The sequence below is a fragment of the Bos grunniens genome, chromosome 8 (genome assembly GCF_055505025.1).
Source record: "Bos grunniens cultivar Pamir isolate PY7600 chromosome 8, Bosgru_T2T1.0, whole genome shotgun sequence".
In the NCBI taxonomy this organism is placed as follows: domain Eukaryota; kingdom Metazoa; phylum Chordata; class Mammalia; order Artiodactyla; family Bovidae; genus Bos; species Bos grunniens.
Window position 1 is genome coordinate 100,001,693 of NC_141172.1, and position 23,308 is coordinate 100,025,000.

The window sequence follows — 23,308 nt, forward strand, 5'->3', positions numbered from 1 at the left end:
CTAGATATAGTGGGTGGCACCCTAAAATATAGCTTTTTACCAGATTTTGGCTCAATTTATATAACAGTCCATCTATATGTCCTCTTGGGAGATAAGAATGTTCCCTGCTGAAAGACCACATATCATTACTACTGTACAGACAACCCAACCCTGGCTTTGGAAGAGGCTCTGATGCCATAATTTATAGTCTCACCCCACACCAGGATTCTACATTCATTGGTTAAATGAGCAATTAAGAGATGAATGGATGGATGAATAAACAAACCACAGTAATGGGTTGAGTTCCCATATAGGATACTCAGTTTCATTTCTATGGGCAGACAGTGGGGAAATGCCACTAGCGATTATTTATGTCTATAAAACAGGGCAACTGGCACCAAAGGATGACCATTCCAAGAAAACAATTTCAAAAGACCAATGGCTACTGGTCAAAGGTGGCACTTTGATGAAAGCAGAACAACAGGTAAGGCATGAGATCTTTATGTTCACTGTAACATGTGCCAGCAAGCATTTTCTAAGCACATTAACACCTACTAACTCACAGAAATGTCCCCAGTTCAGGGGAGAGTGGTAAATAATGCTCTCCCCAATCATCAATGGGAAACAGAGCTCAGTAACGTCAAGAGGAAAGTCTTTTCAGTGTAAAACATCAATTGTCTTTAATAATAAGCTCTTCAAGAGTCAAGAATTTTACCTTACTAGTACTGTGTTTGGAGAAGGCAATGGCACCCCACTCCAGTACTCCTGCCTGGAAAATCCCATGGACGGAGGAGCCTGGTGGGCTGCAGTCCATGGGGTCGCTAAGAGTCGGACACGACTGAGCCACTTCCCTTTCACATTTCACTTTCATGCATTGGAGAAGGAAATGGCAACCCACTCCAGTGTTCTTGCCTGGAGAATTCCAGGGACGGCAGAGCCAGGTGGGCTGCCGTCTATGGGGTCACACAGAGTCAGACACGACTGAAGCGACTTAGCAGCAGCAGCAGCAACAGCAGCACTGTGTTTTCTTCCTACCTCCACCTTCCTTTACCTTTTCTCTTCATCCTCTTATAAGGCAGGTGTACAGACACTTGTGTGTGAGGGTGATCATAGGTCCTCACTATTTAAATGATACCAAGCATGTGTTCACTTTGGAAGAAATGTGAAAAACAGAGCTTAGAAATGAGAATAGACAGATTTAATGCCAGGGGCTTCCCTGGTAGCTCAGATGATAAAGAATCTGCCTGCAATGCGGGAGCTCCAGGTTTGACCCCTGGGTTGGAAGATCCCCTGAAGAAGGAAAAGGCAATCCACTCTAGTATTCTTGCTTGGAGAGTTCCATGGACAGAGAAGCCTTGCAAGCTACAGTACGTGGGGTCACAAAGAGTCAGACACCACAGAGGGAGTTCCATTTCACTCACTCATGACTGAACTATGGATGCCTGGAAACCAACACAAAGATTATGCTTCAGGTCCAAGAACCAGCACATAAGCAACCTAAGTGATTCAGATGCAGGTGGTCCTTGGCCACACCTGGAGAAACACAGATGTAGCAGAGCCCTTCATGCAGCAGATGAAGAAACTGTCATAAAGGTTAAGTGGGTTGCCCAAAGTCACACCAATCAGTGAGTGGCAAATCTAGAGAAAGAACATAGTTAATGCCTTTCCAATCACACTCCATCACATTTCATGCTTAGCAGTCCAAACTTTTATTTTTCTTCATTAGTGCTCTAAAAGCAGCAGCTGCAAAAACATTCATAGCTAACATTTATGTGACACTTCCATAGGCACTATCATATAAGATTATTAAACAATATAGTATCTGTATCTGGGGTAAGAGGGAACAGAAATTCAGAGTTTAAGATGCTTCCTTAAATTTTTATATAACATAGATTTGAGGCAAAGTAGACCACCTGACCTGCCTCTTAAGAAACCTGTGTGCAGGTCAGGAAGCAACAGTTAGAACTGGACATGGAACAACAGACGGGTTCCAAATAGGAAAAGGAGTACGTCAAGGCTGTATATTGTCACCCTACTTATTTACCTTATATGCAGAGTACATCATGAGAAACGCTAGGCTGGAAGAAGCACAAGCTGGAATCAAGATTTCTGGGATAAATATCAATAACTTCAGATATGCAGATGACACCACACTTATAGCAGAAAGTGAAGAAGAACTGAAGAGCCTCTTGATGATAATGAAAGAGTGAAAAAGTTGGCTTAAAACTCAACATTCAGAAAACTAAGATCATGGCATCTGGTCCCATCACTTCATGGCAAACAGATGGGCAAACAGTGGAAACAGTGATAGGCTTTATTTGGGGGGGCTCCAAAATCACTGCAGATGGTGACTTCAGCCATGAAATTAAAAGATGCTTGCTCCTTGGAAGAAAAGTTAGACCAACCTAGACAGCATATTAAAAAGCAGACATTACTTTGCCAACAAAGGCCCATCTAGTCAAAGCTATGGCTTTTCCAGTAGTCATATATGGATGTGAGAGTTGGACTATAAAGAAAGTTAGGCACTGAAGAATTGATGCTTTTGAACTGTGGTGCTGGAGAAGACTCTTGAGAGTCCCTTGGACTGCAAGGAGATCCAACCAGTCCATCCTAAAGGAAATCAGTCCTGAATATTCATTGGAAGGACTGATGATGAAGCTAAAACTCCAATACTTTGGCCACCTGATGTGAAGAACTGACTCATTTGAAAAGGCCCTGATGCTGGGAAAGATTGAAGGCGGAGGAGAAGGGGACGACAGAGGATGAGATGGTTGAATGGCATCACTGACTCAATGGACATGAGTTTGAGTAAACTCCGGGAGTTGGTAATGGACAGGGAGGCCTGGCATGCTGTAGTCCATGGGGTCGCAAAGAGTCGGATACGACTGAGCGCCTGAACTGAACTGAGTTGGACTTAATGAGTCAATGACTAGTAAGCACTCAAATGTTAACCATTATTATTATCTCCATTTTTTTTTAAGAAACTGTCAAAACTATAAATATTGACCTTTGAAAAATTTAAATTGGTATAAAAGTTAATTAAAAATAAAATGAACAGCCAAACTACACAAAATCTATTACATCTTAAAACCAAAAAATATCAATTTTTTAAAAATAAAACTTAGCTGTAAAATAATGCCAAAGCAAAGTAAATGTGAGAAGAAGAATGAAAACTCACAATGGTAGGAAGTTTGTTATAATCTGGTTTGTTCCCCAAAAACCAATGGGTAAGTTTTCACTCTACAATCTATACAAAAAAATTTCTCATGAAAACTTCAGTTAAACTAAATCTGGAAAAATGTAACAAACTAGAAATGTTTTACTGTGCTATATATTAAGTTGTTGAAGAGATTAACAGACTAATATATGCTCTAGAAAACATTTTCTCAATGAAAATTGAATGTCACTCTAACTGTGATTTAAATATCTATAGTCACAAAGATAGGATGAAAATGTCATGACTGGATCAAAACAATGGGTAAAGCTACCTAGAAATAAAGCTACACACAGCATTATTAATCTTGTAAACCAACAGTTGCAAAGGGACACTACATTGACCATACATCACATTGTAATATAACAGCAATAAATCATTTACTATTCGATACATTATAGACAAATCAAGATATATAAATGAATGAATTTTCAAATTCTATTTTCAATTTTATTCTGTTCCTGCTTCTCATGTCTTTCAAATGTATGTATGCTGTAGTGATAGAGTTCTGGCCTTAAAAGCTGTAGAACCAATTCAGATTAAACTTAAATATTAAGAAATTTCATTATGAAATTATATCAACTTTACTATCTTAGCACAGCAATGTAAGTATCTATACTACAGTCAGACTTAGTATTCTAATTTGATGTATATGGCATTTAGTGTTTGTAGATACATTAGAGTACGTTAGAGTTAGCAAGGGGCTTAGAAATAGTGTTTTTTAATGAAAACATCTTCATTTTTCCCAAGACATAAGAATTTGCCAAATTAAATAAAGCTAGTGCTCTAATCTCTACAACTCTTGTTTATTTGATCATTATATATGGCCTTTGCAGGATGTCCAAATACAGGCCTCCCCTGTTTTCGTTCAGAAACTCAGATTCCAGCGTTTCGATTTATGGCTAGGCTTCTCCTCTGGATCTGGGGTAATTATACAAAGGAGCATTCCCGGGTATCACGTGCTCAGCAAGGTTAGCAAAGCAAATCCCTTCAGCAAATCATGGGTGAATCACTCGCTGGCCGCAGCAAACGCAAAGGCTTGTCAGCTTTCCACCTCGTCAGTTTCCTGGGCAGGTCCTATAAGGCTGGACTCCTGAGCGACTGTCTTCTCTCTCCCCGCCTCCCCTGAGAAAGGAAAATAACTCAAGCAAACGAATCCCTGACTGCCACATGAAGAGAAGCTTTCTGAAGTGGAGAAATACCCATTTAGAATGAACTCATGGAAAACCCTACTTAAAATGCAGTGCTCTTTGTGTCAACAAAAAGTCTACTTGGGCAGGATAAATAGGTGAAGCCATGAATTTCCAGTCTCCCGATGCCAGACTAAATCCCACTTCTTCAAAAAGACCCTGTTATTGCTCTGTCACCCTCTTAGAACTTTGTATTTGCTTTGGATCATTATAGTAACTCCTCTATGGGCGGAGAAGACCAGCCAGGGTTTAAGTAAAGCCGTGACCACACTTAGTCTAGACAGTATCATCTTCACTAAAATACATGAATAAAAAGTAGCTTCTTAGAGCATAAGGCTCTAGCTTAGGGCTTAAAGGAAAAAAAAAAAAAAACCAAAGGTGCAGACACAAGAAAAAAAAGGTTATTTCTATGGAAAAACACATTGTTCAAAGAACACGACAAAGTATATGCAAAAGGAGAGACGAGTTTCATTTTGAACTGGAGGTATTTTCGTAAACATAATTTCAGAGAAACAAGTATAAGATTCTATAAACCAGAGACGTCCCCTTATTTCCAGACAACTCCAAATGAAAATCAGAAATATTAAATAAGTGAAACCCCTGTGCACTTAAACTGACCTCCAGGGCACAGGTAAACCTGTAGTACAAAGAGAAAAAAAAAAAAAACACCTATGTATAGAGGGTTGATTGCCATCTAAAACACTTTATTTCCCATTGAATGCTATGTGTACTGGGATTGAGATAAAATACAAAATGCCAACTGAATTTCAGACAAACAGGGAATACTTTTGTTAGTGTAAGTATGCCTGTGCAATTATTTTTATTTGCTAAATTTGGCAATTTTCATCCCTACACTTATCATAAGTGTAGGTGTCCACATCTCCGGGCAATGACCTTTCAAGTCCTAAAACATGCATGTCACTACAGAGCCCTTCTTACTTTATACAAATTGTTAATTTGCACACACAGAAATAGCCCTTTCCTTATAGCTTAGTAACCATTCAAACTCATTTACTTCATAATCAATTTAATGTGAATCTGATTAAGTACAGTCAACTCAAAAAATGAATCATATAGTGCAAGATGCAGGGAATAAAATTATAAGCACAATGTCTTAAAATCAAACAAGCTTCCCCTCCCACAAAAGCTGAACAGGGGTTATTTCCATACCTAAGCAACGTAATAATTGCAATATAGGGAAGTAACAACACTTAATTCAATTCAGAGTGTACAGAATACCTAATAGAAGTCATTCCTTTGCTGGGTTCACATGGAGAACATGAATAACATCACCCAAGATGTTACCCCTCTAACCCCTTCATCATAAAGTTTCCCGATTTTGCCTGATGAGACATCAGCACTCCCACAGCACTTTTCATATTTTATTTACCAAATTATATTGTCTTTATTTAAATTATCTATTATGAGCTCCTAAATAATGAGGGTTCCTTGAGAACAGAATCCATATTTTCATTGACCTCTGCATCCCCGCTGCTACTGCTGCTGCTAAGTCGCTTCAGTCGTGTCCGACTCTGCGACCCCAGAGACAGCAGCCCACCAGGCTCCCCCATCCCTGGGATTCTCCAGGCAAGAACACTGGAGTGGGTTGCCATTTCCTTCTCCAATGCATGAAAGTGGAAAGTGAAAGTGAAGTCGCTCAGTCGTGTCTGACTCTTAGTGACCCCATAGACTGCAGCCTTCCAGGCTCCTCCATCCATGGGATTCTCCAGGCAAGAGTACTGGAGTGGGGTGTCATTGCCTTCTCCGGCATCCCTACTACTTAACAAAGGCCCAAATAGACATTTCATATATGTTTATTAACAAAATAAACTATTATTTACAACCTTATACTAGAACTTAACCTAAAGAAATGTCATGGACAGGCAGGATGTGGAACTGCCTAATTATAACTATCTTTTAACAAATATTCTTTTCAATGAGACTCAGTATTAAATTCCATTAAATTTCAAGCAATGGGCTTCCCTGGTGGCTCAGACGGTAAGGCAGTGCAGGAGACCCAGGTTCCATCCCTGGGTGGGGAAGATCCTTTGGAGAAGTGAATGGCAACCCATTCCGTATTCTTGCCTAGAGAATCCCATGAACAGAGGATCCTGGCAGAGGTCCATGGGGTCACAAAGAGTAGGACAGGACTGAGTGACTAATACTTTCACTTTCAAGCAACACAGGTGTGATTCTATTGTTACTAGGGAACCTATAAAACTCCACCCACAAAAAAGATATGGTTCATTTATTCATTCAATAAATATTTAGACTTTTCCAAGTGCTAGGCCCTGTTCCAGAGATGGGAAATAAGATAAAGCCTTGCGATCACTGAATTCCCATAACAATATTCCAGAAACAGATGAAGCAGCAGTGAAAGATTAGAAGAAGAGATAAATATCTTTTCCTTTCTAGGTGGACAGTCATGGGACCCAGACTAAAGGAATCGGAAGTGGTCACACATTAAGTTGGGGAACAGCAATAAGGACTCAGGACCCTGTCCACTTGCCATTTCTTTCATTTATGTCAGACACGGTCTTTCATTGTGGATCAGAAGAAAACAGAACAGGGCCCTAAACGATGCACGGTGGCCAGCTGTGCCCTGAGCATGACAGGTCCACCGGAAGGAGCTGATGACCCTTCTTAAGAGAAGTTGACAAAATGGCCTGTTCTATTTAAAAACTCATTTTAATAGTCAACACTATTTAACTATTTAATCTGGAGATATCCAGAGGGTTACCAGGCAAAACTGTCATTTCTTCTGGGGCTAGCAGGACTTTTCATACATAGAGCCTGAGGCTCAACAAATAAGATGCAGGCAACTCTGAAGTACAGATGTATCTTTGGAAAAGCAAAGGCCACTTAGAATAAAATTTACAGTCTGTTATTAGAGCTAATAGCTGCTAAACCTTATAACAATATCCTTATGCCATGTCTTAGAAATGAAGCACCATCACAGCCACCAAATCCAGTATTGTATGTATGCTGGTGTATAGATGAGAGGGGAACCTCAGAGAGAAGAGGGAAATGGCAGGGCGGGGATAAGGGCAGAAAATACACATGCAGATAAGACCTAATGGTAATGACAATAACAGTGTTGTACATAAGCCAGATCCTGTGCTAAGTGTTCTTTATAGAAATTCTCATTCTAGTGCTCATGGTCACTTAATTACAGAAAGGTCCTACTATCCCTATGTTAGTTAATTCTGAAACTGAGGCTCAGAGTTCAGTCATTTTCTCAAGGCCATGAAACTAAAAAGGAGTGGGGATTCAAATTCTAAACTCTGGCCTATTTTATTCCAAAACAAAGCTCTCAAGCCCCAAGCAACAGTGATTCCCAGGGGCTACCACAATTCCTTCAGGAAACCTTTGCATCTTTTATGACCTTTAAGGATAAGGACAAATGACTGGGTAACCTTCATTCTGGACTGACAGGCGTCTCAGCCAGATGAGGTCTGAATCACTCTCATCAAACCTAAAATAAGACAGAGCTTCATGTTCTGCCTGCTGTGTCCACACCTCAGAAGGAACTCTGTTAGGTTCATGTGGTATTTTTGTTTTCTGTTTCTGTTTTAAAAGTTTCTTATGAGTAAAAATATTTGAATGGATTTGGGCAACAAAAGGGTACAAAGAGCTGGTATTTGAAAGTTGTTTTTGTGTTTGACCGGGCCCAGGATTTGGGGTCTGGGCAGCGCTGTGGGGCTTCCGCGGGGACTCTCTCCTGACCACACCCATGGTGCCAACCAGCCCGTGGCTGACCCAACAACGGAGGCTCTCATGAATGGCCTCCCAGGCCCTTCCTCAAAGGGGCCTTAACAGGGACGCCACAGGGACCTGAGGAGACTCAGGGTAGCTCTGGTTCCTCTTCAGGGCAACAGGATGTGCAGTACGTCACCTATGGCCAGGGAATAAGAGGCTCCTGTGTCCAGTCCCTTCCCTGACAGGACTAACTGGGAAACCTTCCCTTCTTGCTGCACAGTTCTCTACTGCAGAGTCGTGTTTTAAAAATTCATTTCTTTGAGCCTCTCCCCTATAGGCGTACCATCCCCTTTAATGGGGCAGAGTACACCTAAAGCTAATTACTCTAAAGCTGATATGAAAAAAAATCATAATTCCTTGCTTTTACATCAATTCTAGCTCTGTGTTTTCCAATAGAAAATTCTACATGGCCGATCCACAGGAGGTATGCCCTTATCATTTGAATGTGTATTTCTAAGTAGAACTCTAAATTACCTTGGAAATCAAATCAGCCACCTCCATCCTGCAGAAAGTGACCTGCCCAGAATCACCCAGACAGTTAATAACAAGAGTCAGGATTAGATTCCAGAGGCATCCTGCCTCAATGAATGTAAGTGGGGAAACACATACACACACAGGAAAATATAAACAATAAAAACCAAGATAATCGAGAAACTAATACAATGCTCTCCTTAATAAAGCAAACAGGAGGGTAATATGTGTAAAAACTACATGATGTGCTAGTAATTCAGTTTCCAATGACTCTTGTTAACACTTCATTTCAGAGATCACCAGTTGTTTATAATAAAGCCAAATTCAAGAGGACCCTTTCTGTGGGTTCCAGGTACCTTTATAGCCACACTGTTTACACCTAACCCTGGGTAGCCACATAAATACATGCTGATGTTCACAAGCAAGAAAATGATGGAAAACGTGGGTGGAAATGAACAAGCTGGAGGCCTCGGCAGGGGGAACAGCACCTAACTGGGAGTGAGCCCACTTCTTGGTTTGAGCCACCAGCTAACACAGACTTAAATTTCTCAATTAACTTGGGGGCTTCAGTCTCTTTATTTGTAAGATTAGGAAGTTGGATAGTGTGATTTTTTTAAAGACATAGTGTGATTTTTGTTTTCAGCTCTGCTGCTGCTGCTAAGTCGCTTCAGTTGTGTCCGACTCTGTGCGACCCCATAGGCGGCAGCCCACCAGGCTCCCCCATTCCTGGGATTCTCCAGGCAAGAACACTGGAGTGGGTTGCCATTTCCTTCTCCAATGCATGAACGTGAAAAGTGAAAGTGAAGTCACTTAGTCTTAATTCTAAATCTGGACAGTCCTTGCTATATTAAAAAAAAAAAAAAGAAGAAGTTGTTCTTTACTATCCTTACACAGTGGAACAAGTCCAATGTCAAGCTCTACATTTAAAAAGCCAAAAGAAAACCTAAAAGGAATATAAACAAACAGAAAGTACGGTCTGGAAAGAGGGCCACCGTAGTCTGGCTTGACCAGACTAGTCTCGGTTTCTGCCTGTTGTCCCGGTGTCTCAGTTAGTGCCTCTTACTACCAAAAGGGTCACAGTTTGGACGATAAATTATATGGTTACCCCTACAAGGAACTGGTATTCTTTATCTCAGGGACTCCTGCAGTGCCTCTGAGCACCTAAAGGCTGAAACTCAAACACCTTAGTATGTTATGCTGACTCTGAGTCAAAAATCTATCCAGCATACCCACCACATGGTAATCACACCCAACTACTTCCAGTTCCCCAGAGGGGAGTTTTTGCTGAGCTTCTCCTCGACCCCCACCTTATAGGAAGACAAACTCCTCCACATACATCAAGATTGAACTCAACACTGCCTCCTCTGGGAGCCTTCCTTTCCCTCCACTCTGCCCAGACATCAACTAGCATGTGGGCCCTACTGCTTTTGCAACTCTTTCTTAGTCTCCTCTAATATACTATAAGCTCAGTAAAGAATGGATTATAAAAGCAAAAATAAACAAGTAGGATTACATCAAACTAGAAAGGAGGACTACAAAAAAAATAAAAAAAATAAATAAATAAAAAGGAGGACTACATTAAACTAAAATGCTTTTGCACAGCAAAGGAAACCATCAACAATACAAAAAGACAACCTACTGAATGGTAGAAAGAAGAAGAAAGAAAGTGAAGTTGCTCAGTCACATCTGACTCTTAGCGACACGGGAGACTGTAGCCTTCCAGGCTCCTCCATCCATGGGATTCTCCAGGCAAGAATACTGGAGTGGGTTGCCATTTCCTTCTCCAGGGGATCTTCGTGATCCAGGGATCGAACCTGGGTCTCCTGCATTACAGGTAGACACTTAACCCTCTGAGGCACCAGGGATGAAAACATTTTACTGAATGGTAGAAGATACTTGCAAATGATAAATCTGATAAGGAGTGAATACCCAAAATATATAAAAAATACTCACACAACTCAACAACAACAAAGTCTGATTTAAAAATAGGCAGAGGAGCTGAACAGACATTCTTCCAGAAGACAGATAGTCAACAGACACATGAAAAGATGTTCAGATCACTAATTATTAGAGAAATGCAAATCAAAACCACAATAAGATATTACCTCTTGCCTGTTAGAGTGACTATTATCAAAAAGAAAGAAATAACAAGTATTGGAGAAGATGTGCAGAAAAGGGAACCCTCTTACACTGTTGGTGGGAATGGAAATTGGTACAGTCACTATGAAAAACAGTGTGGAGATTCCTCAAAAAATTAGAAGTATAATACCATATGATGCAGTTATCCAACTCTGGGGTGTTTATCCAAAGAATAAAAAGACACTAATTTTAAAAGATATATGTACCTCTATGTTCAATACAACATTATTTACATAGCCAAGACATGAAAACAATCCAAGTGCCCATCAACAGATGACTGGATAAAGAAGATGTAGTATCAGACACAATGGAATACTCAGTTCAGTTCACTTCAGTCGCTCAGTCGTGTCTGACTCTTTGCGACCCCATGAATCACAGCACGCCAGCCTCCCTGTCCATCACCAACTCCCGGAGTTCACTCAGACTCACGTCCATCGAGTCAGTGATGCCATCCAGCCATCTCATCTTCTGTCGTCCCCTTCTCCTCCTGCCCCCAATCCCTCCCAGCATCAGAGTCTTTTCCAATGAGTCAACTCTTCCCATGAGGTGGCCAAAGTACTGGAGTTTCTCAGCTTTAGCATCATTCCTTCCAAAGAAATCCCAGGGCTGATCTCCTTCAGAATGGACTGGTTGGATCTCCTTGCAGTCCAAGGGACTCTCAAGAGTCTTCTCCAACACCACAGTTCAAAAGCATCAATTCTTCCGCACTCAGCTTTCTTCACAGTCCAACTCTCACATCCATACATGACCACGGGAAAAACCATAGCCTTGACTAGATGGACCTTTGTTGGTAAAGTGATGTCTCTGCTTTTGAATATGCTATCTAGGTTGGTCATAACTTTCCTTCCAAGGAGTAAGCATCTTTTAATTTCATGGCTGCAGTCACCATCTTCAGTGATTTTGGAGCCCAAAAAAATAAAGTCTGACACTGTTTCCACTGTTTCCCCATCTATTTCCCATGAAGTGGTGGGACCGGATGCCATGATCTTCATTTTCTGAATGTTTAGCTTTAAGCCAACTTTTTCACTCTCCACTTTCACTTTCATCAAGAGGCTTTTTAAGTTCCTCTTCACTTTCTGCCATAAAGGTGGTGTCATCTGCATATCTAAGGTTATTGATATTTCTCCCGGCAATCTTGATTCCAGCTTGTCCTTCTTCCAGCCCAGCGTTTCTCATGATGTACTCTGTATGTAAGTTAAATAAGCAGGTGACAATATACCACCTTGACGTACTATTTTTCCTATTTGGAACCAGTCTGTTGTTCCGTGTCCAGTTCTAACTTTTGCTTCCTGGCCTGCATACAGGTTTCTCAAGAGGCAGGTCAGGTGGTCTGGTATTCCCATATCCTTCAGAATTTTCCTACTCAGCTATAAAAAAGATGAAATTTTGTCATTTACAACTTGGATGGACCTTTGAGTGTATTATTCTAAGTGGAGTAAGCCAGAGAAAGACAAATATATGATTTCACTTATTGTGGAATTAAAGTAATGGTTACCAGAGGGGAAGGAGTAGGGAGGAGGGTGAAATGGATGAGAGAGATCAACAGTATGGTGATAGATGGAAACTAAAAGTTTGGTAGTGAGCATGCTGTAGAAATATACTGTTGTACACATGAAACTTACATAATATTATAAACCAATGTTGTCTCAATTTTTAAAAAATGGTGTTTACCTTATTCATCTTTTTATCCCTTAGTACGTATTTAACAACTCAACAATATGTTTGTTGAATTAAATTGAACACAGAAGTACATGATGATTTGCTTATAAGGTATTTGCTGAATTATCTTTCATCACAGTAACAAGAAAACAGTGGGCTCTCCCTGGTGTAAGGGACAGGGTACATCAGTAATAAGCAGTCGTCTAGCTTCAGTGGTGATCATTTCAGGCCAGAAGGGATCCAACTAGAAAAACAGTGTCTCTCTCTTCTTCCCCAAAGAGACAGGCTCCACCTGGATTTATTTTGCTTTATGTTCCTCACTCTCTCCCACGATTACAATGCAAAAACGTCCACACCATAACCATTATTTTCTCTTTCCAAATCCTGGTTTCCCTCTTCTCTAATTATCCCCAACAGAAGTGTCTCCATCACAAAGAACAGAGCAAGAAAGGCAAGGACTTATAACTCAAGATAGACTGTGGTCAAATAAGGAAGAACTTGACTGCCATTCTGAATCAACTGTGGAACAGACTCAAAAGGAATTTCTGGTAAAATGTCAAGGGGGGAGAATTCAAGCCTGGGGAAAGGATAACATGACCTCATGCTAGGACAATGAACCTTCAAGTTAACTACACCTTGAACTAAACACTCCCTCAATCAGAAGTAGTCAGCGCCTGGCGCTCCAATACCAAACAATGAAAAAGAGCCTATGAGATGAGAGTCGTAAGAATCATCATTAGAAGGAAAAGGAGGAAAGGCATGGCTCCCTGAAAGCTTTCTTCTACCCAGGAAATAGAGCACAGGCAACTAGGCAGTATCAACAGAAACAAACGGGATTACAATGTTTCAATTTACCAGCACAGTGTTGCTCAAGCTTTGTATCTCCATCTAGCATGTTCCAGTAGTTGTTGGTAATACAGAGGCAGGAATAGAATGGAGGTGAAAAACACATGGGCTCCGGAAACAGACTGCCTGAAAATATCCTAGTCCCTGTACTTAACGAGCTGTGTGACCTTGGGCAAATTACCTAATGTCCCTGTGCCTCAGTTTTCAAATCTGGAAAATGAAGCTAACAAATAAGATAATGGTACCGGGAAAACTCTCAGGGATGCTCTTTACAAAAAGTCATTTCTAAGGCACAGTATAGCTTGGCATCTGATTTAAATGCTCTATGTGTTTTACAAATAAAACTATTAAGATCCAATACTCACTCAAGAGCAGCTTATACACAACCCTGTGCTTCAAAACTGCTCCTGGTATTGCCATCATAAATCTCAAAGACCCTTTTATTTTATGTTGACTCCTAGAAATTTGACTTGTCGACCAACAAATTCTTTTAACTGAAGGATAAATAACCAATAAACATTGGTTTATTGAACTGAATAAGTCTAAAAGCCAGAGGTCACTCTGACATGGTGAAATACAAACCAAAGGTTTGACACAGTTAAATCAAACCAGTCATCACCAGAATAAATGAATAAGGTAAGCATTATTTATTGAGCAGCCACTGTGGTCACTTTCCTAGCTGTAGTAAATATTTGATGGGAAGGCATAAATTGTGACAGGGATGTAACCAGTCTTGGCTTCTGCCACACGACTGAACAAATGGCATCAACTTAGTACATTCACTCTGGCTTCTTCTGGTCCTCAGTTTTGAAGGCTCAGAAATTTGGTTTTGTCACCACATTCATTTATTCAACAGTTACTTGACAAGCACCTACTTTGCGCCAGATCCTACAAGAGGAAATGTGGAGAAAGTGGATAACACATCATTACAATCCCTGCCCAAAGTTGCAAAGTTGACAATTTGGCAGAGAAGACATATTAAAAACCCAAATGTGTACTACAAAAATACCTGATTGTCAATAACCTAATTTACAATGAGAAGAGCTTCAAGTAGACTAGAATTTTTGTTCCTACAGACCAACTCATCTCTTGGCAATCATGACTACATAAAATTCAAGCAGGGGAGTATGTTGTTATGTGAATGGGATCCAGGCACCATACTGATAAAAACCCCAGAATGTTTAGGGTTATGAATTACCTATTCTCCCATTCTTGCCCCTTTTCTCCAGAAGTCTAAAGTCCACTTTTCAAATTTCTCCTTCTTCTACTACAATCCCATACATCATCTTGTCTCACCAAGTTTCTTCACCTATCACCCTGATTGACATTTTCCATGTTCTAAAACTTCCTCCATCATATACCTATAGAGATAGTGCCACTTATTTCAGAGGCAGCCACATATACTCAGTCTTTGTAGAGTTCACCAGTTTAACCTTAGAGGGTAGCATGATATCTGTTACTTTCACATTAGGGGTTGGTGCGGTGGGGCAGAAGGGCCACTTAGGACCATTGTGCCCTGAAACTGCTGCTTCATAAATCCTCAAAGTAGTTCTCATTTAACCTGCAAAATCACCCCATCAGGCCCAAAAGTTAACTTTATATGAATCATTGAGCATATTACACACTGGAAAATGCTAGGCATTATACAAAGGTCAAAATTAAAGCAAGAACTTGGCAGGTTCATAGTCCAAGTTCAGGAGTTATTTTCTGTTGGTCGTTCTATGAACTATGAGCAATACTTGAGATAATAGTAGAAAAAGTGTATGCATATGAAAAGTTTCAACCAACACTCAGATCAGCAGTAAACGAATACCTGAGTCAATACAGAAGTGAAATAGTTCATGTTATTTAATAATAATAAAAAAAAACACCATCTATGGTAAATAAAGACAAGTTTCATCCCTACCATGGAGAATGTATATCTGAAGCACAGGAAAGCACAGGGCTTTTGATGGAAACCATTTTTGTACTTCAATTGAACTTTGTTTGATGGAAAAAGATAATTTCACATCTGAGGTGACGGGGGCCTCGGTAGGTCATGTGTACCACCGACATGTGCCAGTTAGTCATAGTGTCAGGCCTTTAGTTGTGTCGACAATCCCGAGACCTGGTCTTTATCCTGGGAGCCATAATTAGGGCTCTCTTTCCCATAGCTAAAATTAACGTAGCTCCCAGCGTTTCAGAGGATCCACATAATCCCAGGTTCCATCCACTCAACCCTGCTTTACAAACTGGAATAAAAGGCAATAGGGGAACTTGCCACTGAATTTTCATGGAGAAAGATGAAATGCTTAATATTTAAAAAAAAAAATTTAATGTGATGAAACAGCAACTTGAATACAGTCTATGGAGAAAATGTAATTACAGAGGGTAATTACTTAAAATGCTCAGTGGATGAACTTTTAAAATAGGCCCCCAAGTTCCAAAAGAAACATTCTGTGTGTTTCTTCTTCATAGACACATTTCCAGGAGTCAACACAAGGCCTGGAAGTTATGAGGTGTTCTTTAACTCTTTTCTGAAAACATAAATGAATAAATATATTCCTCTGGATCACTAACCATGAATTTTTCATCCAGGAAAAATAATAGTTATTTAAAGACAAAAATTATTCCAGTATACATCACATAAAAGAATAAAACCTTGTTTTTCACCTTGAAAGATGAATTAACTTTCACCACTAAAAACAGGCTCAGTGGACATGAGTTTGAGCAGACCCTGGGAGATAGATAGTGAAGGACAGGGAAGCCTGGCATGCTGCAGTTCATGGGGTCGCAGAGAGTCGGACATGACTTAGCAACTAAACAACAATTAAAAACAGACAATTAATGGGAAAAAAATGAGTTTTCATAAAGATGACTGTCACAGATGGCATTAATTCTAAACAATTTTGTGCAATAAATATATAAAAATCTTGGTATACTTACCTATATGCATGCAGTAGCAATGACTGAATGTGAAAGATGTTTTATTAGGAAATAGACTCATAAAAATGACTATATATGAAAGAATATTCATAAGAGACTAAAAATACTTTCTGGGAATCTGTAATAAATAGACGATGGACAAAAGTTCCATAATTTGGGCTGTAATAAAACCTTTCAAAAGCAGGTGTTTGTCAATACTCGATAGCCAAACCTGTCAATAAGATCTTCCCCATCATCATCTTTTGTATCACATCACTAAGACATTACTTCCCTGAGACCAATTCTGTAATTCTAGGAAGACTGGGATGCTGACTTTACCATAAACATTTGCTATAAAGATGCCTTGTCCCCTTGTAATTCCTGCATGGAATGCTCACACTCATGCATGTTCACACTGTTGTTTTATCACTACCGTGAACTGATCTGGTTTGTTTACGGTAACTCACCAAGCACAATGACCACGGTCTTCAGAAGACTCATCATGGTGTCCCGATTCCGTCGGGGTCCAGAACTATGCCGAGACATCCTCATAGTCCTCTGGCGAACATAGCCAAAGATATGAGCGTACAGAACCACCATGACAACAAAGGTCACCAAGTTGAAAATGGCCCAGAAGACCAAGTAAGAGTCGCTGTAGAGGGGCGCCATGTTGGAGCAATTTTCAATATCACAGATGCAGTTCCAGCCCACACTGGGGATAGCCCCCATAACAATGGCCATGGTCCAGATGACCACAATCACCACCACCACTCGCCGATTGCTCATCCGCGTGTGGAGCTGCATACGGAAAACTGTAATGTGCCTCTCAATTGCAATGGCCAGGAGGTTGGCCACGGAAGCCGTCAGGCTGGTGTCAATGAGGCCCTGACGCAGGAGCCACGTGCTGACAGTCAGTCTCCGAGTATTGGGCCCTGTGTTGAACATTAGGTAGAAGTAGGCCAACCCAGCAAAGAAGTCCGCAGCAGCCAGATTCGCCATAAGGTAATAAATAGGAAAGTGGAAGCGGCGGTTGACATAGATCGCCACCATGACCAGGAGGTTGGCCAACATGATGAAGATACAGACGGTGATTCCAAGCCCCATCACCAGCTTGCTGACTGTGTTCCATTCTGTGGCAAGATACTTTCCACTCCGGTTATAAAAGAAGGCGATGGACTCATTGTAGAAGCACTGCGGCTCATTCATGGCTGTGAACTAAAAGAGAAAGGAAGAAAAATGAGAAAAAGCGAAAAACCACAGATCCAAATCTAAAGATGTATAGATAAAGCAAGGGTTCTATGGTAAATGTGGCCCCCAAAAAGCCATAAGCAAAGAATCTGAAAATCTGACTCTGTGTAATGTTCTATGATTATGCTGAAACCCCAAGATTTCTTACAGTTTTACTGTCCTCAAGATTAAAGAGAGTTGGAGTTAAATAAATGACAAGGTCTGTGCTTGGTGGTTGCACATCATTGAAGTCTACTAGAAAAGCCACACGACCCAGAAATCGTGCTTAAAATACATGAGACAGATGAGAATTTTGCAAGAGTGTTGCAACTGGAATATTTATCATAGTACAGTCTATTTTGACCTGTTATTTAGGGAATCTGTAAACACAGTTGGTTTACAGATAGGGTATTATTGCCCTATTACTCTGCATTTCTGTTCTCACATAGCATGTTCAATCTGTGTCAGGCATCTTGTAACGTCAAGTCCCCACAGGAACTATCAGTGCCAACACTTCAAAGAGGTCACTATGCATCAAAGCTTCTTTGCCCAAAGCCAGCGTTTGCTGTTCAACATTCCTGTGGTCAGCACTGTCTATCCCCACAACTACTTACCCCAGAATAGCATTCATCAATGCATCTATGTTTGAGAACTTTTTTCTTTTTGGAGGACATAAGAAATATATTACCTAGTGTAACCTTCAAAGAGCAGTTGCTATTTGGACACTTTTCTAAAGTATATCTTTTAAAATGATAATGAGTGATTCAGTTCAGTTCAGTTGCTCAGTTGTGTCTGACTCTTTGTGACCCCATGAACCACAACACGCCAGGCCTCCCTGTCCATCACCAACTCCTGGAGTCCACCCAAACCCATGCCATTGTGTCGTTGATGCCATCCAACCATCTCATCCTCCGTCATCCCCTTCTCCTCCTGTGCTCAATCTTTCCCACCATCAGGGTCTTTTCAAATGAGTCAGGTCTTCGCATCAGGTGGCCAAAGTATTGGAGTTTCAGCTTCAACATCAGTCCTTCCAATGAACACCCAGGACTGATGTCCTAATGTTTTATTATGTGTTTTCTTATTTTTAACATCCTCAATTGGAATATATTTCCTTATTAACTACTTCAACTCTTAATTGAATCCAAAAAGGATTGAGGAGGTTTATAACAGAATGATATAGGCAGTCAATAAAACTATTACAATAAAATTAGAGAGTAAGAAGTAACATGAAGGAGAAACTAGAAAATTACACACCAAATCAACTTACCTAAAGACTTAAGTGTACCTGTGACTCCTAAAATTGGAGAATAATTTTTGAAGACAGCTCACAACCAACCTTTTTATCTTGCAATGCATTTGATAAATAATCTAGCAAATACAAATTTTTTAAAGCAAATATAGTTTTAACCACTAGTTTTGATCAAATATTCTACTGAATATCTGTGGATTGTGCATAAATGTTTACCAATCACAGAAACCTCCAAAAAAGTGAGATTCTTCTTGAAAGGTTAGTCTCTTGACTTGTCCAGACATCTAGGGTCTCTTTCCTCATTCATACTCAATAGACTTTAGATCATGCTTCTATAATCATCACTTACTATGCTGTATAATTATTTAGCACCTTGTTTCTTAAAAAGATGACACTCCACGGGGAGAGTGGGGACCTTGCCTTACACATCGTGGTATTTCATGTACCTTCCACAGAGAACCCTTCATTGGGGATCTGAGAATTTATGTTTCATTCCACTTCAAATCTTGCCATTACTCTGGGTAACTCATCTAATTTTCTAGCTTCTCAGTTTCTTGATCTCATCACTCATGCCTTTCTATTCCTATAACTCAGCTGCCCACTCCCCTGGTCACATCCTGAACTTTGTAATTGTTCAAAACCGTCTCCCTTTGGAAATAATCAATTGATACATTCAATATTCTTTACATTTGGATTACTCTTCCCATTCTTTCCAATTTATACATTCTAGTCCCTCACTTCCCATTCTTCCCAATTTCTCATTTGATCCCCAATACAGCAGTTTTTTGAAGCCATCTATTTCCTTAAGCATCCTACTTTTCCCCAGTAAATTACGTATCTTCCCCCTTTCTTTATCCATCTCAGGTTCCATAGTATATCATTTCAACCACTGTTTTTGCTAACACAGGAACATATTCTCTTCTTGAAGACTCTGAGGTCAGGTTTCCTTCAGAATTTAAACATTTTCTGGTTTTGTTTTTGCTTTTGGCCACCAAGATGTCGGATCTTAGTCCCCCAACCAAAGATGGAACCCCCACCCACTGCAGTGGAAGCAGAGAGTCTCAGTCACTGGATTGCCAGGGAAGTTCCCCCGAATTTGCTGGTTTTAATCACAGTTATAGAGGACATAATCCTTATCTGATATAACAGCCCCATCAAAATTTGGGGCAGCACTCCATAATGATACACATTAATTTCTAAAATAAAACATGAATGTTGAGCTGTGTGCTTAGTCACTCAGCCATGTCCGACTCTTTGAGACCCCCTGGACTGTAGCCTGCAAGGCCTCTCTCCATGGAATTTTCCAGGCAAGAATATTGGACTGGGTTGCCATTTCTTACTCCAGGGGATCTTCCCAACACAGGGATCGAACCACATCTCTTGTGTCTCCTGCATTGGCAGGCGAATTCTTTACCACTTGTGCCACCTTAGAAGCCCTAAAATATGAGTATATACACTAAATTTGATAAATAAAGGTTATAAGTAGCCTCATATTGATTCATTCAGAGCAAATTTTGCCATTTATTTAAGAAAAAAAATCTTCCATTTTCAGACCTTCTTTTTTTTAATTTTTTAATTTTTTATTTTTTACAGGCATGTGTGAAAGCGCCAGGGTTTGCAAGGGACAGGATGGACCCTCCAAACACGGGGAAAGGCTTTCGGCGATTCCTCTCCCTGCACTATCAATGACCAGGGCACAGGCAGCCCACAGTCACTTTCGAATGCAGGGGGCAGACCTTCTTGAATTTTACAATTTCAAATTAGGAAGCAAGACCTTTATCTTTTAATCGACTTGCTCCACTGTACTTCTGTAACCATTTCTTAGAATAACATCAGTCTTGGATGAATACAACTGGTTCCTGTAATGGTAAAGAACCCACCTGACATTGCAGGAAACAAGAGATGCGGGTTCAATTCCTGGGTCGGGAAGATCCCCTGGAGAAGGACATGGCAACCCACTCCAGTATTCTTGCCTGGAGAATCCCATGAACAGAGGAGCCTGGTGGACTCCTGGTGGTCCATGGGGTTGCAAAGAGTCAGACATGACTGAGCAACTGACACTACTCCATACTTATGCCAAAGCTTCTGAGAAATGTTAGAGGAAATCTGAAACGCCTGGCGGGCTTCCCAGATAGCTTAGTTGGTAAAGAATCCACCTGCAATGCAAGAGACCCCGGTTCAGTTCCTGGGTTGGGAAGATCCGCTGCAGAATGGATAGGCTACCCACTCCAGTATTCTTGGGCTTCCCTTGTGGCTCAGGTGGTAAAGAATCAGCCTCAGTTGAGACTTTAATGCCATAAGAAATCTGATTTTCTCCCTAATTATTATTCTGTGTCTTCTTCACAGTAACTATTTTAAACTTATCTATTATTCTCTTTTGAGTCCCACCTTCCATCTCTCCTCAGCAGTTGCCAAAAGGGGAAACTTATTGGAACTCTTACCTTTAAAATTACTACTCAAGAATCTCTCCTTCCTTCTCCTTCTGTTACAATGGAAAAGGCATACCCTTTGTCTCCAAGTGTTCTGAATCCCATCCATCCCTACTATTTCCAGAACCTTGTTCTACAAACTGCTTCCTTTCTCTTCTTCAGATCTTCAGTTCTCCCCCTCACTCATTCTTCTCTCCCATGAATCTTTCCTATCTATAATCAAGCTGGTTTACTCTCTACCAAAGACAGAAAGAAAGCCTTACAATAACTTCATGTTCACTTCCAGGTTTGATGATTCCTTCCCCTTCATGGCCAATTGCTCTCTTCTGTGTCTCACTGGACACACACTGGTTTCTCAATTACCTGTCATATGGCTTCTCCTCCTACCCCTCCATGAAAACCACTCTAGCCAATCCTTGAGTTTCACATAACTTCCCAAAGTCACACCAATCTGGTGGCTGGTCCAGTGGAAACTTTTCAGTCCTCACCACACTAACCCCTCAGAGCATTAGACACATGACTGGAAGCCTCTTTTTAATAAAATCCTCTTTCTTTGACTCTCGTGACATCATATTCTCCTGGGCACTGATCTCTTTCTTGGGCTGGTCCTCCACAGTCATTTCCAAGACTCCCAATCCTCTGTGCAATGTTACTATTTCTACCCTACATTCTCCTTTAACACACTTGTACTAATTTTTCAAAATGTCCTCCAAGATTTCAGTTATGTTATATATCTCAAATATTCCCATGCCCAGTCATTCAGTCGTGTCCAACTCTTTGTGACTCCAAGGACTGTAGCCTGCCAGGCTCCTCTATCCATGGCGTTTTCAGGCAGGAATACCGGAATGGGCTGCCATTTCCTTCTCCAGGGGATATCCTGACCCAGGGATCAAACCAACATTTGCTGCATCTCCTGGATTGGCAGGCTGATTCTTTACCCCTCACCCACCTGAGGAGCCCAAATATTCCCATACCTATACATTTAACCCCTATTTCTTTCCTGTGCTTTAAGCAAATATCAAATTGTCCACCATTATCTCTGACTATCACATACTCTCTGTGTTCAAAACCAAGCTCAGACTTAAAATCTTCCCCAGCTTGTTCCTCCTGTGGTCTCTATTGCCAAGGCTGCTGCTGCTGCTAAGTCGCTTCAGTGGTGTCCAACTCTGTGCGACCCCATAGACGGCAGCCCGCCAGGCTCCGCAGTCCCTGGGATTCTCCAGGCAAGAACACTGGAGTGGGTTGCCATTTCCTTCTCCAATGCATGCATGCATGCTAAGTCACTTCAGTCGTGTCTGACTCTGTGCGACCCTATGCTAGAGACCTCTAGCTTTCCAGTGGCCTGAGTGCTAAACCTGGGAAATTCCTTTTTCTCTCATCCTCATCATTCAATCAGTAACCACATCCTATAAATTCTTCCCCAGTATCTGTTCTCTTGCCTGGAGAATCCCAGGGACGAGGAGCCTGGTGGGCTGCCATCTATGGGGTCGCACAGAGTCGGACACAACTGAAGCAACTCAGCAGCAGCAGCAGCAGCAGCAGCAGCAGCAGTGTCTGTTCAACCTGTTTACTATTCCACCCTCACAGCCACCAGCAATACTACTGTGCCGGTTTCCCAGGTGTTCTTTCTCCCTAGCACTAATCTCTTCTCTAGTGATCTTTCTAAAAGACAAAATTGCTCACACTGTTCCTCTGCTGAAAGTGTTTCAGTGGCTTACAACAGCACATAAGTTAAAGATCTAAACTCTTCAACCATTTTATCAGACCTCTCTTGCCTCAACTCAAGTTATTAATGACTTCAAGCTCTCTGCTTCACCTGTTTAATGTACTGTAATCTCTTTCACCTCTGGTTCTCAGCATCACTGAGAAGGGAAGTTTTCTGCATCAGCATCCAGAGCGCTTTTAAAACACAGCTTGATGGCCACATCCCAAGAATTTCTGATTTAGCAGAGCTGAGATGGGGCCCAGGTGATACTGATGCTGCTAGTCTAAGGACCACTCTGTGAGTACCACTGGCCTAGAACAATCTTTCCCCCAGTTTCACCTTATACTCATTCTTCATGTACCAGTTGAATACTATTCTTTCTAGTTGTTCTCCCAAGATCTTCCCACATCTTGGCAAGGTGCTTCCTCCACAGTTCCCTGCATTACACCTATAACAACACACAATGTACAATAACTGCTTATCTATTGACATCTCCCCACACTGGACTAAATATCATGAGGGCAGAGGGTCTAGCTT

General features: G+C 41.0%; 1 protein-coding gene and 1 non-coding gene across 2 annotated transcripts in view; both read right to left on the reverse strand.

Annotated features, from left to right (window-relative positions):
* The window catches only part of LPAR1 (lysophosphatidic acid receptor 1), a 163,240-nt gene that overhangs the window by 47,685 nt on the left and 92,247 nt on the right, over positions 1–23,308 (reverse strand). Inside the window, 1 exon segment of the mRNA XM_086315933.1 lies at positions 16,629–17,376. Coding sequence (XP_086172059.1) covers positions 16,629–17,376 — 748 coding nt within the window.
* LOC147367792 (small nucleolar RNA SNORA71) lies at positions 20,234–20,366 on the reverse strand. Its single transcript, XR_015132196.1, has one exon. It is a non-coding gene; the product is annotated as a small nucleolar RNA SNORA71 (small nucleolar RNA).